Source organism: Monoraphidium neglectum, assembly GCF_000611645.1.
Source record: "Monoraphidium neglectum strain SAG 48.87 unplaced genomic scaffold scaffold00097, whole genome shotgun sequence".
In the NCBI taxonomy this organism is placed as follows: domain Eukaryota; kingdom Viridiplantae; phylum Chlorophyta; class Chlorophyceae; order Sphaeropleales; family Selenastraceae; genus Monoraphidium; species Monoraphidium neglectum.
In genome coordinates this window covers 22,502-43,073 of record NW_014013531.1, presented here as the reverse complement: position 1 = coordinate 43,073, position 20,572 = coordinate 22,502, and the positions used below count along the sequence as shown (strand labels likewise).

Sequence of the window (20,572 nt, the reverse complement as noted above, 5' to 3'; positions counted from 1 at the left end):
GACCAATAGGGAGTTTTGACATGATGCAACGCTCAAGGAATGACAGCAGTCCTACGATCACACATACTGCCGGTCAACATACCATGATGGGCTTTGATTGCGAAGTTGCTCGCTCTCCTTGCACCAAACACAACAAACTCACTCACGAGGTTTCATCAGCATGCAGATCCTTGCCGATGGCTTTAGCGTGCACGTGATCGCCGCCAGTTGAACGAAGATGAAGAAGGGATTCTCAATTGGAGCCTCTGACATCTTGTTATGCCGAGGCGTCCCGAGCGCTGGTTCTCATTGGCGGGCATTTGGGGTGCCACGCGGAGATCTGCCAGGCGGCGACAACGCGCCAGGGCAGGGAGCCCCTGCCGGTTTCTGTGCCGCGCCGCGCGCCTCAATCGATGACATCACCATTCGTCATGCCGCAGGCAGCTCGCCGCCGCGCGCCCCGACCGCTGCGCAATCGCTGCGGCCTTTGCAGATGCGGGGCTCGTCAGCCGGCAATCCCATGGCGAGCTCGGCAGCTCGCCCGCCGCCGCGACCGCCGCACCGCTGATCCGCCGGCCGTGCCCCGCCCATCCCTCCTCCTCGCCGCCCGCGCCGCGCTGCGCCCGCATCTGCGCCAAGCAGCCGTCCAGAGCCGCGGTCGGCAGCACGGTCGTCCCCGCGACGGGCTGCGGCAGGCGGCCGCGGTCGCGCAACGCTGCCACCTGAAGCGTCGACATTGTCGGCACTGCGCCCGGCGCGTTGAGCATCTCTGCTCCTTGCGCGCGCGGCGCGCGGACCGTCGCGCCGGGGGCACGCGATGTCAGGGTTGCGAGCTGCGGCGTTGCGGGGCTGTAGTTGATGCCGCCGTCGGCGGCGGTGCGGTAAGGTGGGTAGGGGTAGCTGGCCTTGGGGGCCTCTCTGCTGCTGCTGCTCAGGCCTCCGCCATAGGTGTGGCCATGCTGCTGCTGCTGCTGCTGCTGCTGCTGCTGCTGCTGCTGCTGCTGCTGCTGCTGCTGCTGCTGCTGCTGGTGATGAGGGTAGTTGGCAATGGGGCTCGCGCTGGGCTTGCCATTATCGCCAGCTGCCCAGGCGGCGGGGTCGCCGCAATCCCGGCCCAACGCATGAACCCCTGCTGGGCCCCAGGCCCCGCCACCGCTGCCACTGCAGGCTGCGCTGCCCATGCTGTCCGGCCGGCTGCCCACGCAAGGCGGCGTGTATGGCGCCGCCTCGCCCTGCACCCCAGTCAAACCTCCGCTTGACCGCCGCAGCCCGCTGGAACGGCCGTTCCCGAGGAAAAGAGACTCTGAAAAGTTGTCCAGGGAATCACCTCCTTCCTCGCTCTCCCGCACAGTTCCTTCAAAAGCTGCAGAGTAGCTTCCAGGGCCCAGAATGGTGCCCCAAGGCGCCCCGCTCGCGCCCAGGCGCGGCTTTTGCCCTGCAGCGCCCCCAGGGCCGGCGCCGCCGCAGCCGCCCGAAGGGTAGTTCAGCCAGTTGCTCCGAGGGAAAGCGTGCGCCGCAGCAGCCGCCGTCGAACGCGCGCCCGCGCCGGCGACCGCGACGGCACCAGCCGCCGCGTCCAGCGCCCCGGGCGCAACTGCCAGCTCGTCCGTCAGCGGCCGCTGCGTCACCGACGCCCAGTGTCGCGCGCCGCCGCTGCCCCCGTCACGGCGGCGCCCCTGCGGCCCCATGCTCTGCCCTTGTGCATCTTCCCCTTCCTGGCGCCGCTGCTGCGCATTGAGCGTGCGCTGCGTCTTCTGCGCGGTCTGCTGCTGTGCTGGGCAGTCAAAGTACTTGTCGAACACCACAAAATTGTTGTTCTGGGGCACATACAACGACAAGCCTACGGTGGTGGTGATCAGGGCGCAGAGGTAGGTTTGGATCTAGAGATTCGTCACTGGGAGATTGAGCAGTGAGCAGCGCGGCACAGGGTCGGGCGGCAAGTGCAGTGCCAGCTCACGGGCCGCGCGCCCTTGGCGCCAGCTGCCGCACCATAGTGGCGCGCCAGAAACGCCAGCAGCTTGCGGCTGGGGCGGTCGTACGCCAGCTGCTCCGGGCGCAGCCCCTCGGAGGCCAGCAAGCACTGCAGGGGGAAGAAAAGCACGGCTGATGCTCAGAGCTGCGGTTCTGGGGTGTCTCTCCACCCCATCCAGTGCACCAACAGCAAGTGCCTCCTCTGCTTCCCTTGCTCCTCCACAAACGACGCCACACCTGCCGCCATCACCGCTCGCATCCACAGCACCGAGTCCCGTCCACGCTGTTACCATCCACGTCAGCAGCGGCTGGCAACCCGCCAGCCTGTCATGCAACTGCCAGGCAGCTGGTTCTCCTTTCCAAACCCTCCGACTTTCCAGCCCCTGGCTTGCGTCCCAACCCCGATTCCCGCGCCCTGCCACGCCTGCGCACCTCTAACAACTCCTTGCCCACCCCCGAGCGCTGGCAGCTCTCATGGACATAAAAATCCAGCACGCATAGCGGCGCCATCTCGACAAGGGCGCCGCCCTCCTGCGAAGTTTCGCCGCGGGCAGGGCAAGCAGGCGCCGCCAGGGAACAACAGGAGGCACATGTTGATACAGCCACCTGCCTTGAGCTCTCCCACCGCCAGCTTTGTGACTTTTGGCTGCAAGCTGCTGCAGGCACCAAACTCTGCGGGCATGTGCGCTGCCCAGCCAGCTGCCTTGCCCTGCTGCGTCCGTCCAGCGGCCAGCTCGCAGCTCAACTCACCCGCCGAATGAAGAGCCGCTTGACCCCGACCTTCAAGCCGCCCACCAGCACATTACTTCCCGGGCGCGGCACGCACAGCAGCAGCGCCTGGCCGCTTGTGACGAGCCGCTCGATGTCGGTTATGGGCACTGGCAGTGACTGTGAGAGACCGGGTTTGGGGCGGGCGCGTGCTCGACTGAGTCGTGTTTGCACTTCTCAGCTCGCGTCAAGCGTGATGTTCGTGTTTGATATTGGCGATGCACAGCGCTGCAGAGCAAGTCCCGCCGATTTCAATCGCGCGACGCAAGTGGCAAGCTCCGCCACACCTGTGCTTTTGCCGACAGGACGCCGAATCGCTCGACCACCAGGCGCAGCTGGTGGTAGTGCAGAGTGCTCAGGTTGCCTGGCAGTGTGACGCACAGAAGTCGCGTGCATCAGGGCGCCCGCGCGGCAAGTGGCGCGCGGCGCATTGACAAGCTGCGCTTGCCATCACTTGTTTGCGCAATCGTCTGGAGGCCGCGAGCCGCGGAGCAGTGACAAAGCAGAGAGTTGTGGCCAGGGACACCACAAGTGAGCGCAAACAGGCAGCAATCGCAGCACTTCATCAATCATCGGCTGCTCACGCATATCGCTTGCTGTCCAGCAGCAGATGCAGGCTTCGCCCTGCATGTGCAGCCAATCGGCCCCGACCCGACAGTGGTCAGTCGCGGTCAACCAGCGCGAGTCTTCAAGAGTGTACAGTCATGTGGCCACCGTGGGACGCCAGCCTTACAGGCTTCAATGGTCGCCGCTTGTGTCAAGACTTGCACCCCCTCCTCTCCCCTCAACAATGCCAGCTGGTGCAGCACCTCGCTTGCGCTGCTTGCGCCGCCACTGCTGCCGTCGCCCCGCACCTGGGCGCTGGGGGTCTTTACCTGGCTCGCCGGCCATGGTATCGCGAACTCAAACTCCATGCCTCCGCTCCCGCAATTGTGTTGGGAAAAACTGCCCCCCGCTCTGCGAGCTCGATAGCAACTGCTGCAAGCTCGCTGTTGCACCTGAAAGGTCTTTTGTCATCACCCAATCAGTTTTAATTCCATGTAAAGCTCATGGGAGTATTGACTTGGCACCACCCACTCGTATCCTGTGCTGTATGTCATGGAACGGCGCGACGGGCATCACCCACAGTGGTGATACTTGAAAGCTTCTATCTATCAGTTTATACGAGCCTGAAATTCAGCGAAATGATTGATCTGCATGAAGCTGCTGCCGTGGGCCTGGCTGTATTCGTAAGTAATTTGAGATAATTGCTTATCATTGCCGTCGGGGCAAGCCTGACCGCTAGCTGCTGTCCAGGTCATCGACGGGTGTCTCACCCTCACCTCGCACACCCGACCCGGCTTCTGCAGAGCCTGGCCACCATCCTCCTGTGGACCACGAATCGATGGAAGCTGCGTCGCATCCCAGGTGAGAAGCCGGTTCCTAGCACGCATGCGGCGTTGCCACCCGTTGTCCAGTTATGTGCACCGCTGCTCGCTGCCGCCCCGTGCTGTCCAAGCGAGCAGCTCCCTACACACATTTGCATCGCTCGCAGGGCCATTTGCCCCGCCATTTATCGGCAACCTCCCTGCCGTGCTAAAGTACGGTGAGTGGAGCGGCAGGCCCAGCGTGACGAGGGGGTGACGCACCTGTGACCAACGCGTAGTTCAGGAGGACAGCAACAGACGCAGACAGTAGGCTGGACAGGCGCTATGCGCATAGGGTTGCAGGCTTTGTGAACTCGCCATATGAGCCTTGACTGTGGCCACAAAGAGAGGTCACGGGGTGCTGGGGTGCTGCAGTTGGCAGCAGAGAGTCCGAGCTGCCCTCTCGCGTCAAGGCCAGCCCTCGCTCCTGCAGCTGTGCGCGCCGCCGGACACGTCCTGCCTCTTTTGATTCACCCTGATCTGACATCCTGCCTCACGACTTCATCCCCAACCCATCAGGCTTCCATGAGTACCTGGACATGTGCCGTCGGCAGTACGGCCGCGTGTTCAAGGTACGGGCGCGCCCAACGGCCCGGCAGCGAGCCGCACATCGGCAGCCTTTGGCGTGCTTGCTTTTTCAGGCGGTCGTTCGCCGCGTACGCATCTGTTCAGCACGCAGCAGAACCATTTCGTCACACACTTTGGCAAAAGTGCGTGGCGGTCTGCAACACCAATACCACCGCGCGCAGCCCGAACGCCTCTGCACGCGTGTTCTCCACCCTCCCTGCTACCCCTCAAATTTGCTACCTGCAGATCTACCTCGGCAGCGGCGCCTTCATTGTCGTCGCTGACCCCCATCTCGCCCGCAAGGTGTGTCAAGTGTCAGGGGTGATCGTACCTGACCCATTGCAAGCGCCTCTTTGCAGACTCCCTCCCCTGCGCCGTTGTGCCAGCAGTCACAAAGACCGCTTCATGCAGCACACCGGGTGGGCTTCCCTGCGGCCATCAACAACCCGGATCCAATTTTCAACTCCTCTCGCACCACCCTCTCCATCCTTTCAACCACATCGCGTCCCCTGACACATCCTGCCCCTTGGCCCCTGTGGCCCACCCAACACCCCCTCCCTTGCCTGCAGGTCAACTATCGGCTTATTGACCGCTCCATCGGCAGCCAGCTGTCAGCCGACAAGAAGGGCAGCGACAATGACGGCCTCCTCGGCCTCGCCGCAGCCAAGTGAGCTGCCCCGTCCACCGTTTGAGCATCAGCATTCCTGCACGGCCCTTGCGCACCCCTTGTGCGCTCTGCATCCTTGTTGTCACCAGTGCTGCGGCAAAAGAGTCAGCGCTTTGGTTTTTTGGTTTGAACCCGTTCCAACCCTCATTGAGCTGCGGCACTGACCGGCCCTTCACTTGCCGCAGGGGCGAGGAGTGGCGCCAGCTCCGCATGGCGTGGCAGCCTGCGTTTGCGTCTGGCTCCCTGGCCCACTACTCCAGCCTCATGGACTCGTGCGCGGTGCGGCTGTGCGACACGCTGGAGGGGGCGGCCAAGGAGGGGCGCGAGGTGGACATCTTCCGCGCCCTGGGCACCATGACCATGGGGGTGAGCACACTGAGAAGGGCCGCAGCGGCGGCGCGCGCGCCCAGCCGCGCACTGCGTGCTGCTGTGTCTGTTGAGACGTGTGCGCTGGCAAACGGCTCCTAGTTGGTTGCCGCCCAAGGGCGCCCCCGCATCTGCATAAGATGCAATCCACAAACCTCCTTGGCAAGGTGCGGCCTCTCCCCCGTTTGTCAAACGCGCACCACCCCACACCTCGCTTCCCGCAGGTGGTGGGCACCACTGCCTTTGGCATCGACTTCCACACACTGGACGACCCCGACTCGCCCTCTGCGGAAGAGGGGCTCCGCCTGGTGCGCACGCCAAAGCCGCGCAGCCGCACCTCAAAACGCCACCTGGGGAAGGCGTCCACGTGATGCAGCCCCACGCGCCCGAATCACACCTGCTGCCTCACGCCACGCATTGCATACTGGGAGCGCTGCAGGTCATCTCTCTGTAGGCACCGGCCTGCGCCCGCTGCTGCCCGCAGGCGTGTGATCCCTTCATAGTCACGCTTCAGTCACAACCTGCGCGCGCACACATGACTGCCCCCCCCCCTTCTTCAAACCCCCAGGTGAAGGCCAGCCAGACCGTGTTCTCATCCTCATCGCTGGTGGCCGGCACCTTCTACCAGCCGCTGCTGCTGATGTTCCCCAAGGCCGTGCCGTTTGTGCAGTGGCTGGCAAGCACCCTGCCAGACAGGAAGCTGGTGCAGCTGTCTGAGGTGGGTGGTTGCTTGCGTGTGCATGGCCATGCAGGCTAATGAGTGCATGCGCGCGTACACGCGCACATGCGCGCCCACGCCTGCGCATTCGCACGTCGCATGCCGTTGCACAATGCGCCGGCTATCTGCCCTTCATGCATGGCTCCGTTGCCAGCGCGTCCCATAATCTCAACCCCGCTTCGTTATACATCAACGGCATCATCGCAGCAGCCTGCACCCTCTGCGCGCTCCCACCCCTCATCCTGCAGGCTCGCAAGATTATCCGCAACGTCGGCTACAGCCTCATCCAGAATTGGCGCTCCGCCCACCCTGACCAGGCTGCGACCGGCGCCGACAAGGCTGCGCCGCCAGCCGTGGCCAAGGTGGAAGCCACGCTCGAGGAGCTCCAGGGGGAGGCCCCCGGCCTGCTGGTGCAGGCGGCCACGCACGCGGGCGCCCCCGAGGCTGCCGCTGATGCCAACGGATTTGTCAACGGCGTCGGCGCGGTCGAGGCCGCCAACGGGGACGACGCCACGTCAGCGGCACGCGACCAAGACGGCGCCGCGGCTGCGGCTGCGCAGCCGCAGGACAAGCCGCGGCCGCGGGGGGCAACGGATGTGGAGCCAGGCAGCTTCCTGGGGCTGCTGCTGCGCGCGCGGGACCGGGCAAGCGGGGCGGCCAAGTTCTCAGACGCATCCATCACCGCACAGGCCTCCACCTTCATCCTGGCCGGCTACGAGGTTGGCTGGACCGCTACGAGGGGTACCCTTACAACTTGATTGCAGCGTGCCCGCTTACGTCCCCTGACGGCCCTGGTTTGCATGCAGCCACCACAGGATCGCCCGCCGTTTGGTTGTGACTGTTACTGTGCCAACTGGGACTAATGCAATTGTCGTGATACATGTCTCAACACCCACTGCTGCTTATGCCCCACCCCCTCCCTCCCCCTCAGACCACGGCCAACGCGCTGTCCTATGCGGTGTACAACATCGCCCTCAGCCCCCGCGTCCAGGTGCGCGGCACGCCCGGCACCCCTGTTGTTTCATGACATCCATGCGCCGCAGCAGCATTTGGGACGGACTGCGGACTTCCCGTGCCTCCTGCGCGGCGGCCTTGTCCGCATCTTTGCTGCCAGGCCATGCTGCACAGGGCCGCATTGAGTATGGCTTAAATACAGCACCCGCCCCTGCCTATAAGACCGTCCCTCCTTCCCACCCTTCAGGAGCGGCTCCATGCGGAGATCGACGCCTTTGGGCGCACCCGCCAGGCGAGCACGTGTGCGGCCGAAGGGCCACGAACGCACCCCGCGCCGGTGCTTTTGACGCCTGCTGCCACCTGCGGGCTCACCCTGGGTATTCAATTGCGCCCTGACTGAGGGGGTGCATCGTGAGTTGGTGCCTCGGGAGCCGGGCTGCTGGTATCTGTACGCCCGCCGCCCAGCCACTAGCGATCGACCGGCCACACACCAGCAACCCTCATGTCCTTTCGCCTGGCAATCCCCTCTCTTTCCCCCCAAATCCACCAGGTTACGCACGCGGACCTGGGGGAGTTTCCCTATGCAGAGGCGGTGGTCAAGGAGGCCCTGCGCCTGTGTGAGTGACTGGCCCCCCTTGGGGGGGCGTGATGATGCGCTTGCTTGAGCAGCCGCCGCCTTGGCCCCTTTGGCCCGCAATGCAGAAGCATCCATTTGACACCCGCGCTCCTTGGCACGGGTCCTTCAAAGTCATTGTTGAGACGCCTCTGAGGGGCAGCTCTGAGCTGGCGCACTTCCGCCCATGCCTCTCCTTTGTTCAATCCCAGACCCCCCGGCCACCCTCACGAGCCGCGTGGTGACCAAGCAGGAGGGCATGACCCTCATCCCGGGCGTCACCCTCAAGAAGGTGCGCGCTGCAGCTGCCTCACATACACCTTGCTGCCCTACAAATTGCCCCTGCCCTGCAACTGCGGAGGCCCTGTGCGGATGGCGGCTCATACGCCTGAGCCGGGGCAGCGCACATGCCGGCCTTGCACTTTTCTGCGTCACAGCGTTTGCCATCCCCAGCAACGGGCATGCTTTGCATCGACACCTGCCATCCGTACGGGCGCACGCACCCCCCTCGATCTGAACTCAGCGTCACCTTGAACATATCCTGTCCAACGCGCTGGCCGTCCCTGCTCTAGTCTGTGCCCAACTCGAGCCCACCGCCCTCACAACCCAATCCACTCCTCATCCTCACGCGTCCGCCCCAGGGCGCCAACCTCTTCACCGCGCCCTACTGCTATCAGAGGGACGAGGCCTACTGGCCCCGCCCCCTGGAGTTTGCCCCCGAGCGCTTCCTGCCAGAGGGCTCCGCGCTGGCCCCCTCCACCGACGACGCGTGGACGCCGTTTGGCGCCGGGCCGCGCATGTGCATTGGGTGGAGGTTTGCGCTGAATGAGGCCAAGATTGCGCTGGTGCGGCTGCACCAGCGCTTCAGCTTCGAGCTGCGGCCCGGGCAGGTGGGCGGGCGGGGATCGCGCTCGTTTGCGTGGTAGGCACCGCGTCGCCTGTCCTCTGCTCCATGTGTACAGCAGCACCATACTTGCTGCGGTGTGCCTTGTATGGGCGTACCTTGTTACAGCGTCTGCTGGCATGCTCGATGTACGCCACGATTTTCGGGATGCTTCTTGCTGCCTATGCTTGCATGCTGTGGCTTGCCGCCGTGCACAACCCAACCCATTGCCCCCGCAGGTGCCTCTCAAGCTGCGCCAGGGCATCACCCTCTCGCCGGCCGACGGCGTTTGGGTGCGCCCCATCGCCCGCGGCCGCGGGGTCGAGCCGGTCAGCGTGCCACCGGCGGCAGCCGCGTGAGCTGCGGAAGCAATCCCCCAAAATACAAAGGCTTTCCTTTCCAGCCTGCTTTTGTGTAGCACAGCCAGGGCTAGCAAAGATCTGAGGACCTGGTGCAATGCCAGGCACCAAGATATGTGTGTGATTTTGTGGCAGCAGCGTGTCCATGTATGTTGCAGACAATCTCAAGCAGTTCACCAGGGCTAGGCAGGGCTCAGGATTTGTTGCCGGCTGCGGCGCGGCTCGGCCTTGCTGCATGCGCCACGTTTCGGCGGCTGGCACGCCAGGTCTCTGCATTTGTTATTGGGTTGCCGCCACATGCAAATGTCGCGGGCCTCAAGAGGGCCCCGCAGCACTGATAATTGGTTCTCTCACGCCCTTGTTGTCTAGTGCCTGTATGGGCACTGTTTGTTCTTCAGCAGGAATGGCGGGCCTGTGCTTGAGGGCATGAACTTGGGGGGCGCGTACTTTTGATAAGGAGGGGCCGTCGGCTGAGGTGCGCTTTTGAGTTGATGTTGGGCCACATTCACAACCGTTGGCAGAATGAGCTGCCACTTTAGCCACCACGCTCTCAAAGCCTACTACGTTTGAGCGCAGCGCACGCCCGCGTCGCAGACGGCTGGGACTCTTGGACGCACAGATGACATTTACGTTTATGAGACAGGTGGTGGTGGTCAAAGCCATCAGGAAGCTTCCTTAGATTGTTGCAACCGCTCAGCTCAGTGTGCTGAGCTGTCTGCAGGTTGCCTGCACCGCAATCATTTCAATGTCCTTGCACCTGTGTAATGTTGAACATCCAAGTCTGTTGAGTCCTGATGTGTCAAGCAGCTCGCACTACATCATAAGGTGATCTTGGCCTGCAGTGTCAATTACATTACTCGACATTACATTACGTCATGCTTTGCCAGGAGTGTTGGTTGCAAGGACAAATACGAAATGTAGTGCCCCTGATCACGGGCAGTGTGGCCACTACTGTGCGGGCGCCTGGTCAGGTTATGTTCATGTCATCTCGCCAGCAGTCAATGCTGCATCCGCTGGCTTCGCTTCGGTGCTTGACCCGCTAACCACTGCCTGCACCGGGCGTGCACACATCTGCATGTGCTGTGTTGCTAAGCCATCAGCAACTCCTGTCATGACCACAGTTCCATCGGAAGTGCGGCCTGCTTGTAGGGGTTGCGTGCGAGGTCTGTGGTCCCCCATCCCGTCAGATACAGCTGCTGCAAATAATGCACCTTGAAAGCACGGCCGTAGGAAGGGCACCAGCGTTGGATGGTTTGCAAATCAAGGTATGTCAGCTTCCGCACGCTACACAGTGTGTGGCCTGTGAGCAGGCACCAGTGCTGGCGGCAAGTCCAAATCCCTTTATTGTTTCACAACACTGAAACCCAAGTATGGTGGATATGTGTTGCACCAGCATAGATTCTGTCACACCACCTTCCCGCATACTGCTCGTTGTTGCGGGACGCACCTGTGTCCTGGCATGTTGCGCATTCAAATGCGAGCCAAGCCTTGTAATGGCGTATTATGTGCCTCACAAGCTGGCGTGTCTCTCGCCCACGTTCCTTTGGCGTAAAAGAAGGGCGTTGCGTGCATCGCGCAAGTCGGATTCGTCAGCAACATTGACTCATTATTGACTACGATACACCTGTGCGGTAGCTGCTGGTAACAAGCCCTGCGTGTCGCGGGTACACTAGAATTGAGAATTCACAGCTTCAATATTAGAGTGCTCCCATTCATAAACACACGCTCGCCTCGTTGCAGCCAGCTGCGCGTGATTCAATGATGAGTCTTGATCTGTACGCAGCCGCTGCCGTCAGCCTAACTGTATTCGTAAGTGGAACAAAACCAACATCTCATTTGATTGGGGCAGTTGGGGCGAGATTGCGCGATCGCTGAGGGGTCCCGTGCTGTCCAGGGATGTCGGACGTGGTGTCCCAGCTTCGTCACTCCGCATCCGGCTTCCTTTCTGCAGAGCCTGGCCACGGTTCTCCTGTGGACAGCGAACCGGTGGAAGCTGCGTCGCATTCCTGGTGAGAGCATGCGCGAGACGCTGCGACCCGACTCGCACGCCGCTGCCGAGCCGCTCTCGCTGCTCACTGCCGGGCACGTTCAGTACCGCACACAAGTACGGCTTGCCGTACCAGCAACCGGCCTCTCCGTGTACCCTTACAGGACCATTCGCCCCGCCGTTGATTGGCAACCTGCCTGCTGTGCTCAAGTACGGTGAGTGGAGCAGTGGGATGGGCGTGATCGCGGAGTGACCCAGGAAACCACAAGGGTGTAGCAAGATATGGCTGAAGCAGGCCTGAAAGGCGCGGTGGGCAGAGAGTCGCCGGTCTCAGCAAGCTGTGTGCATGACGATTTGAATGTGTACACCACTGCAAGGGGCGGCTGGATGCACCACGAGGGGCGGACCGAGGTGCACTGGATCAAAGCAACAAGGCATTCCTTGCTCGCCTTGCTGTGCGCCGTGCTGGTTGCACCTCGGCTTTCAACGTCACTGCATGCCGTCACCCCCCACCCTGCTTTCCTAAGCCAGCCTCATGACGTCACCCCCAACCCATCAGGCCTCCATGAGTACCTGGACGTGTGCCGCCGGCGGTACGGCCGCATATGTAAGGTTCGGACGCGCCCAGCGCTCGGCAGCTGATGACACTGACACCAGCAACGTGGACGCCTTTACCATCTAACACACTCATACCTCAACGCCTTTGCTGCCCTTCCACCCTTCCTCTCACAGCAGCAACATGCTCCCCGGTCCCCGCCCTGCAGGTCTACCTGGGCAGCACGCCCTTCATCATCATTGCCGACCCCTACCTCGCCCGCAAGGTGCATTCCCTCACTGTCCCCTCTCATCCTCAGCCATCGCATTTGGCCCCGATGCAGCTGAATCTTTGCATGCCATCCATCCTCAAACTCATGCCACTCTCCGCGTTGCCGCAACAGCCACATTATGACGCTCGCACTGCCGCCTCGCATCGGCTCTGCTCGATCCACGGACACAGCGCGCCGCACTCGACACACCTCCTGCCCATGCCAACCCCTTCACGTGTGTCCTGCTGACCCTGATGCGCCCCTCAGCACACACTTCCTCCGATGACTGCCGCAGCTCTCAATTGCATTGCCCCAAGCTCTCCCACCCTCACCCCTCCGTCTGCAGGTCAACTATCGGCTGATCGACCGCGCCCTCGCCAAACAGCTTTTCCGCCGACAAGACCGGCCGCGACAACGACATCGCGCTCGGCATCGTTGGCGCCAAGTGCGCGGCCTGCCCACCTGCCGCAGCGGTGCCTGCATGCCTGCACGGCCCTCGGGCGCCCCGGCCCTGCTTGTCAAACAGGCTTTTGCTGATCGGTTGAGCTGCGGCAATCCATTTGGTGGTTCTCTGGGTCTCAGATTGAACTCATCTGCTTGGTTGTTTATTACGCATGGCAACCGCACGCCCGCCCCCGCCCTGCCGCAGGGGTGAGGAGTGGCGCCAACTGCGCATGGCCTGGCAGCCTGCGTTTGCGTCGGGCTCCCTGGCCCACTACTCCAGCCTCATGGACTCGTGCGCGGTGCGGCTGTGCGACATGCTGGAGGGGGCGGCCAAGGAGGGGCGCGAGGTGGACATCTTCCGCGCCCTGGGCACCATGACCATGGGGGTGAGCGTGATGTGAGGGGCCGCAACGGCTGGCGCAGGCACACCACTGTCACATTGGTGCCGACACCGTCCTTGAAGGTGTAGAGTCTGCCACATCGCCGCTGCTGGCGCAGCACTGCGCCACAGCTTAGTCAGCGAGCGGGACCGCCTCCAGCCTGCTAAACTCGCACTCAGTTTGATCAGGCTGATGCCACTCATACCCGGCGAGCCGAGTGTGCCCTCGCAATCGCCCCGCCGCCATCTGGACATGCACACGACCACACCCCGCCCCTGCAGGTGGTGGGCAGCACTGCGTTTGGCATTGACTTTCACACGCTGGACGACCCTGACTCACCCTCTGCGGAAGAAGGTCTCCGCCTGGTGCGCACGCTAAAGCCGCGCAACGGCAATTTGAATCACTGAGACACGGCGTCGGCACCACACAGCCCTGCGCGATCGCACCTGCTGCACTGGCCCACGCCAGGGCTTCCCTCGTCCTCTGCAGCTGGGCCCTAGTTTGCGGCACCACAGCCGTCAGGCAGCCCTGGGACGGTTCCCAGCAGCGCTTGCCGCTTTGAATCACCCCCGTGCACACGTGTGTGCGGCTGCCTTCCTCAACGGCTCAGGTTAAGGCCAGCCAGACCGTGTTCTCGTCCGCTTCACTGGTGGCCGGGACCCTCTACCAGCCGCTGATGCTGTTTTTCCCCAAGGCCGCGCCTTTTGTGCAGTGGCTGGCGCGCACCCTGCCAGACAAGAAGCTGTTGCAGGTGTCCCAGGTTGGTGTTTCTTGTGTGTTTTAAGTCCAGGCAAAACGATGTGCGCATGCTTGTGCATGCGTGAGCATGCGTGCATGCGTCTTTGCAAGCAAATACGCGCATTCATGCGTGGTTGCTTGCGGTTGCATTACTAATGCAACCGCAAGCAAACGCGCATGCTTAATGCAACCGCAAGCAAACACGCATGCATGCGCGTATGTAATTGCGCACATAGTATCTGTGCGCCAACCAGCTGCCCCTCGCTGGTTCCTACTGCTCTTGCATTGTGGGCATGCCCCACACGCTCCTTGCCCCCACCCTCTCATCTCTCAGGCTCGCGCAACCGTCCGCGAGGTCGGCTACGGCCTCATCCAGAACTGGCGCTCCGCCCACCCCGGCCAGGCTGCGGCCGGCGCCGACAAGGCCGGGCCGCCGGCCGCGGCCAAGGCGGACGCCACGCTGGAGGAGCTCCAGGGGGAGGCCCCCGGCCTGCTGGTGCAGGCGGCCGCGCGCGCAGGCGCGCCCAAGGCTACCTTTGGCGGCGCTGACGCCGCCAGCGGCATCAACATCGTCGGCACGGCCAAGCGGGGAGCGACGGACGTGGAGCCCGGCAGCTTCCTGGGCCTGCTGCTGCGCGCGCGTGACCATGCCAGCGGGGCGGCCAAGTTTTCTGACGCGACCATCACCGCCCAGGCCTCCACCTTCATCCTGGCGGGCTACGAGGTTGGTTGGGCTGGTGCAAAACGAGGGTGCATAGACTGATTTGGGTCTGCTTTTCCTGATTGCTTCGGGTCCCATGCATCTGTCATGCAGTCGTGTGCCCAGCAGGCGACCCTGTGTTGGCCAGACGCAGCTGGCAACACTTCGGCTGCAATCACCTCTCGTCACCCACTGTTGCGCCCGCCACACTTCCTCCGTGCCCGAACCCCTTCCCGCCGGCCCCCCACCAGACCACGGCCAACGCGCTGTCCTATGCGGTGTACAACATCGCCCTCAGCCCCCGCGTCCAGGTGCGGCACAACTAGAGGGAAACGATGGACGGACATGGGTGCCGCAGCAGCCTCCGGGGTGGGCTGGGTGTTCTCTATGCTTCCAGAATGCTGCTGCCGGTCCAGGCTGCCCCTGATTGCGGGCAAAACGGCCCAGGCACAGCAGCGCCCCTGCCTTTCACACTTCCCGTCTCAACTGTCCAGGAGCGCCTCCTTGCAGAGATTGACGCCTTTGGACGCACCCGCCAGGTCGACGCAGGGGCGGTCAAATTTGTGGCTGTTGCACATGGTTAGACCGTGCTTCGGTTTTTCGCTGCCACCGGCCCATCATAGCACGGGGATTTCATCAAGCGATAGCGGGGCAAAATCACGCTTGGCTGCTTGCGCGCATCAACACATGGCATCCATCATCCTGACACTCGTGGACGAATAAGTTTACTGCTCAGCCACCAGCACCAACCCCGCCGCCCACCAGGTCACGCACGCAGACCTGGGGGAGTTCCCCTACGTAGAGGCGGTGGTCAAGGAGGCCCTGCGCCTCTGTGAGTGCCCACCCCCTGGGGGGGGAGGGGGCAAGGACGCACTTGCTTGCGGTAGGGAGCGCATGCAGATGGCACTGGTGTATTTCCAGCCTGTGCCTGTGACCCGAGCAGGACGCTCTGCGCTTTGACCCGCCACACTCTTGCCCCCCCCCTCACTCGACATGCTCAGACCCCCCGGCCACAATGACGAGCCGTGTCGTGTCCAAGCAGGAAGGCATGTATCTCGTGCCGGGTGTCACGGTCGAGAAGGTGTGCTCCCCACCTCGCACACGTACAGGCACACGTGTGTTCGCCTTGCAAGTGCACCGCAGGGTTTTGGGGCATTTAAACCCCACGCCTACATTTGGCAGCACATCTGCTCCACAAGCGATTTTATCCCTGGCATGCATCCACAACAAGGCAGCATGACGTCAGTGCCTGCCCCATGCTTGCACCCTGGCACCTCCACTCAATGCAACGTCGCCATTGCTCCAAGGCTATGATCCGTGTGCGGCTTGTGCCCCATTGACAAGGTGAGCTCAGCCAAAACACTCCTCATCCTCACGCGCCCCCCCCAGGGCGCCAACCTCTTCACCGCGCCCTACTGCTATCAGAGGGACGAGGCCTACTGGCCCCGCCCCCTGGAGTTTGCCCCCGAGCGCTTCCTGCCAGAGGGCTCCGCGCTGGCTCCCGCCACCGACGACGCGTGGACGCCGTTTGGCGCGGGGCCGCGGATGTGCATCGGGTGGAGGTTTGCACTGAACGAGGCCAAGATCGCGCTGGTGCGGCTGCACCAGCGCTTCAGCTTCGAGCTGCGGCCCGGGCAGGTGGGCGGGCCTGGGGGCTTGGACTTGTGGGGTGGCTGGGCATCACCGTGGCACCACGCATACGGCAGCACCGTGCGTGAGGGGTTTGCAACGTGTCCCGTGCCGCGCAGGGGCGTCCACTTCCTGCCATGCCCTGTCTGCTGCCTCCCATGATTGCGCACCCGCCCACTGCCTCGCATGATTGCCTTCGGATGCAACGGCCCAGCACTGTGCTGCCTCGATTGCAATTGACCCCATCCTCATGCAGGTGCCCCTCAAGCTGCGACTGGGCATGACCCTCTCGCCGGTTGACGGCGTCTGGGTGCGCCCGATCGCCCGTGGTGGCGAGGGCGAGGCGCTGGATGTGCCGCCGTCGGCGGCCGCTTGAGCTGCGCCAGAGGAGAGAAGTACTTCGAGCCCAGACCAGACCAGGTTGACTTGGGCGACGCGAATGGAGGTAAATCCTTGGCCAAAGGAGCGTTCGTGACTGCTGAAAGCAACGAAGACTTTGTTGGGCGGGGCTCAGCAGAGCCAAGGACTTTCTGTTGGTTGACCCGCGCTGCGCACTGCCGCCTGCGCCCTGATCTGGGCGGCTTGCCTGCAAACCCAAGGAACGGGGTGTTGGGTCACCGCCCTGGTCAACCTGCGGGGGGACGCAGGCGGCCTCAGACCAGTGGAAGTTGCGTTGCTCCCGCACTGGTTTGTCGAAGGAGCCTCACAGCCACTCCTTCACCAGCTTTCAGGGGCTTTGCTGAGTTGAGGGAGGGCTTACTGATGCTACCCAGGTCACACTTCACTGCAATTCACTATTGATTTCGAGCCACGTACGTGACGCATCACGTCGGAGCGCAGCACTCACCGCGGGAGCCAGCACACCACAGCAGGCTGGGAGCATCGGATTCACACTTGTTTGTCTACGCGTGCGACACAAGGCATCTGTCAAGGCCAGCGGTTTTGTGGCGTTCCCGTGCTTCACACTGGCTAGGCTCAGACTAAATGCCATGACAGTGCAGGACTGTGCTCGGGTGCGAGCAACTTCACGTGCACGTTGCCCATGTCCTGGTACTAGTGTAACGCCGAGCACGCACTCCTCAAAATACACACGACAGCGTATTGCTCACCACTGTTGATACCCAAATGTGTTTTTCAACACACACTGTGTGGATGCCAGCAACATGGCAACCAGCACAGAATGAGTGGACGAGCTGGCCCAACCCCCCCTGGGGCAGTTGCTACCTTGCTCGCATCCCTCCTCACGGCGTTCACAGCTGCTGTGGTGCCTTGATACCTTGACGGCGACACTGCTGCGTCTATGGCTTTGCTGCACTTGGCTTAGCTCAGGCTGAGCTTCACTTGTCCAACAGCTTCAAACCACACCCCGACCTTGTAATGAAAGCGCAGCGCCTGGCGACACAGTGACCTTGGTGACGCAGGTCACACATTTGCTTTGGCGATCAACAGCTCGACCTTGACATGATCAACAGCAGTCTGCCGCTTGGACTTTATATACATTCAGCCATCGCAAGGGGTTTGGAATACGACCCTCGATGACCGCCAGATCGGCGCGGGGCTTCGCGGTCACAGCGTTTTTATAGGCGCGCTGCACAGCGCAAGTTACAAGCATATTGCCAGATGCCTGCGATGGCGGTGAGCTTGCGCTGATGCCTTTCTCTGTGAGGCCGGCGACTGATGCGCCATGTGATGCTCGACGCGCTCGGCTGTGTTGCTGCGACCGGTTCAGCCAGCTTCGGGCCTAGCATACATGTGGGCGTACAAAAAAGTGTGAGCATACATACACATTCTTGCATCGTGCCCTTACGCGACTGACACAAATGTGGTTTGGCCCGCAACCGCAACTCGACTCCCATCCCATGCAACACGGCTCAGGAGGCAATCCCGATCATCGACCTCTCCGCCCCCGATCCCGAAGCTGCCGCCGCCCTGGGCGCCGCCTGCCGCGGCTCTGGTTTCTTTCTTGCAGCGGGCCACGGCGTGCCGGACGATGTCGTCATCTCGATGTTTGACCAGATCAGGTCACTGTTTGACCTGCCCATTGCCGACAAGATGGCGCTGCTGCAGGTGCACGGGCGGCGCAGTGCCCGCAAGACGCAGTGCAGGCCGGGTGCTTTTAGAGCGCACATGTGGCACACATTTTGTGATTCTTTCGAGTCATTATTGCGGATGATGCACTGGGGTGTCCTGCTGGGGTCCCTGTTGCTGGCTGCCCTTTCACCTTGCTGACCAGCCTGCGGCCGCATCTGGCCCAAAATCGATTGCCCCAGGACGAAAACAACCGCGGGTATACGCCCCTGTTGGAGGAGACCCTTGATCCTGGGTCACAGACCAAGGCGCGTGCAATTGACGTGTCTGCTCGCCTTTGGCTGCAACTGTCGTCCGGGGCAACGCTTAATGTGCAATGCGGGCCTCGGGTCTCAGCGCCGTTGCTCAGAGTGAGAAGACGTATGCCCAGGTAGCTAGATTCGAATTGCCCGCTGAACAGCAGTTTTGGTTTTGCGCAGGGTGATACCAAGGAGGGCTACTACATCGGCAGGTGAGGCAGAGGAGGGGCAGGGCTACTCCACTGCTGCTCAGCATGTCGAGCCTGGCTTGGCATCGCGATAACGCACGCACTGTGTTCAAGCAACGCTCAACCATCTGCATGCGTGTGCCATGCTGCTTATGAAATTGCCACCCGCAGCTGCGATCCTTGGTGTGTACACTGGACCCTGTACCAGTCAACACAATCTGCTCGCCCATCCCTGACTCTCCACGTGACACCCAGAGAGGTCCCCGCGGACAGCCCCGAGGCGCAGCTACCCCTCCACGGCCCCAACCTTTGGCCGCCTGAGAAGCTTCTGCCCGGCTTCCGTGCCACCACCGAGGCCTACTTCTCCTCCGTCACTGCCCTCGGCCACCGCCTGCTGCGGCTGCTCGCGATCAGCCTAGATCTGGAGCCAGGTCACTTTGACCCGTTCTTCGACCCGCCCATGGTATTCCTGCGGCCGCTGCACTACAGTGCAGAGGTCTCCCGGCCGGGGGATGGCGTGTTCGGGGCCGGCGCGCACAGCGACTACGTGAGTGACTCATGGTGCCTGTGCAGTGTACCCGCCTCCACCAAGGGAGGCTCATCAGATTTCGGCTGCGATGCTGGCGCGAATCACTACTTGGCGTTTCTACACATGCGTGCATCCACGATGCGTATTGGAACTCTTTTGTTGACACTGTCCAGCTCATTAACCCCTCCAATCCCTGCATACCCCAGGGCATGCTTACGGTCCTGGCAACCGATGGCCAGCCAGGGCTGCAGGTGCATGTGGGGGGCGCCTGGGTGGACGTGCCTGCCGCCCCGCGCTGCTTCGTGTGCAATCTGGGGGACATGCTGGAGCGGTGGGTGAATTCATGTGTGCCTGTGTCTGCGAGTGCGGGGTGGTTCACCTGCGCTTGCTTGCAATGCACGCATGTGTGTGTGTGTGTGTGTGTGTGTGTGTGTGTGTGTGTGTGTGTGTGATTGTGTCGTGCGTCGTCGTTGCTAATGCACGGGGTAGGCGGAATGCTTTCCTTCCGTCAGATATGTATTAGAATCACCCAATACGCAAGCCACCGTTGGCCTCAAAGGCGCCCCCTGTGCACAACCAGACTGCAAGGGGCCCTCCATAGCAACCCCGCTGGCCACGCCACTGAAGACCCCTAGCCTCTGTGCACCTCTCCAAACCGTCAGGTGGACCAACGGGCTGTACAAGAGCACCCTGCATCGCGTCGTCAGTACTACGGGGCGTGACCGCTACTCGATACCTTTCTTTTTTGAGGTGCGGCCTGTGCGCGTGCGGAGACAGCTGGCTGCTTTGAACGTTGCGTGCACCTAGACGGCTCACAGTTCTGCCGCCGGCTCCTGCTCAGGCGCGAGCTGTGTGCGGGCTTGCAGGAACATCATGCGGACCGTTTCACATCACCACGCTAGGCGCTCCCCCTGCCTGTGTGCCTGCCTCGCTGACTCCTTGGCCGTAGGCCGGCCGCCGCTCGCCACCTCAACCCCTTCTCCGCGGATCGCCGCTCGCTCATCCCCACCACCCCTCCACGCCAGCCAAACTTCAACGCTGTGGTGGAGGCGCTCCCGTGCTGCGTCACGGCGGACCGTCCCGCCGCCTACCCCCCCACCACAGCGGGGCGCCACCTCCTGGAGAAGTACGCCGCCACACACGCGGGCTACGGGAATGGCGAGGCAGCAGCGGCAACAGCGGCAGCGGGGGCGGCGGGGGCAGCGGGGGCAGTGTGAACAATAGCGAGGCCGAGCAGGGGAGATTGCATGATTGCAGCCGGAGGGGTGCCTGATGGGTAGCAGTACGTACGAAGTTTGCTGGGCCCTGCAATTGCCTCTCGGTGTGGCAGTGCTGTCAGCTTGGTTATTTTGACTCTGTGTGCGTCAGCCGCGCGCCCTCCCCTGTTGAGTGGCCTGGCAGTTTCATGGTTATTTCAACTTCACAACAATTGGATCAGATGCAGGTGCTCGGGGTCACACATCGTTTGCACAATTTGCTGATTTGTTGTTGAAGACAGCTTTTTTGTCTCTCTTGCCTTCATTGCATAAGCACACCGAGTGACTGTTACACAGCAGTGATGCAAAGATGGCGCAGCAGCGGTAGCCAGGCGTC

General features: G+C 62.4%; 4 protein-coding genes across 4 annotated transcripts; 3 read left to right on the top strand and 1 right to left on the bottom strand.

Moving 5' to 3' along the window:
• Positions 1 to 398: 398 nt before the first annotated feature.
• MNEG_1043 (hypothetical protein) lies at positions 399 to 3,609 on the bottom strand (the record flags this gene model as incomplete). Its single annotated transcript, XM_014050482.1, has 6 exons — positions 399 to 1,796; positions 1,937 to 2,059; positions 2,383 to 2,481; positions 2,701 to 2,838; positions 3,006 to 3,082; positions 3,573 to 3,609. The coding sequence occupies 6 exons, from the start codon at positions 3,607 to 3,609 to the stop codon at positions 399 to 401; spliced, it is 1,872 nt and encodes a 623-aa protein (XP_013905936.1).
• A 293-nt stretch (positions 3,610 to 3,902) lies between these two features.
• On the top strand, positions 3,903 to 9,251 carry MNEG_1042 (cytochrome P450; the record flags this gene model as incomplete). The annotated part of the gene is made up of 15 exons (XM_014050481.1): positions 3,903 to 3,947; positions 4,068 to 4,125; positions 4,644 to 4,696; positions 4,938 to 4,994; positions 5,261 to 5,358; positions 5,544 to 5,724; positions 5,949 to 6,032; positions 6,293 to 6,442; positions 6,691 to 7,161; positions 7,374 to 7,433; positions 7,644 to 7,733; positions 7,947 to 8,013; positions 8,222 to 8,301; positions 8,651 to 8,899; positions 9,132 to 9,251. 15 exons carry the CDS (start codon positions 3,903 to 3,905, stop codon positions 9,249 to 9,251), a joined length of 1,863 nt encoding a protein of 620 aa, XP_013905935.1.
• A 3,467-nt stretch (positions 9,252 to 12,718) lies between these two features.
• Positions 12,719 to 16,311, top strand: MNEG_1041 (cytochrome P450; the record flags this gene model as incomplete). The annotated part of the gene is made up of 10 exons (XM_014050480.1): positions 12,719 to 12,874; positions 13,150 to 13,233; positions 13,479 to 13,628; positions 13,941 to 14,330; positions 14,558 to 14,617; positions 14,801 to 14,845; positions 15,072 to 15,138; positions 15,308 to 15,387; positions 15,696 to 15,944; positions 16,192 to 16,311. The coding sequence occupies 10 exons, from the start codon at positions 12,719 to 12,721 to the stop codon at positions 16,309 to 16,311; spliced, it is 1,401 nt and encodes a 466-aa protein (XP_013905934.1).
• Positions 16,312 to 17,555: 1,244 nt separating this feature from the next.
• On the top strand, positions 17,556 to 20,196 carry MNEG_1040 (hypothetical protein; the record flags this gene model as incomplete). Its single annotated transcript, XM_014050479.1, has 8 exons — positions 17,556 to 17,570; positions 17,811 to 18,002; positions 18,206 to 18,288; positions 18,427 to 18,474; positions 18,706 to 18,997; positions 19,186 to 19,310; positions 19,642 to 19,729; positions 20,005 to 20,196. The coding sequence occupies 8 exons, from the start codon at positions 17,556 to 17,558 to the stop codon at positions 20,194 to 20,196; spliced, it is 1,035 nt and encodes a 344-aa protein (XP_013905933.1).
• Positions 20,197 to 20,572: the final 376 nt, after the last annotated feature.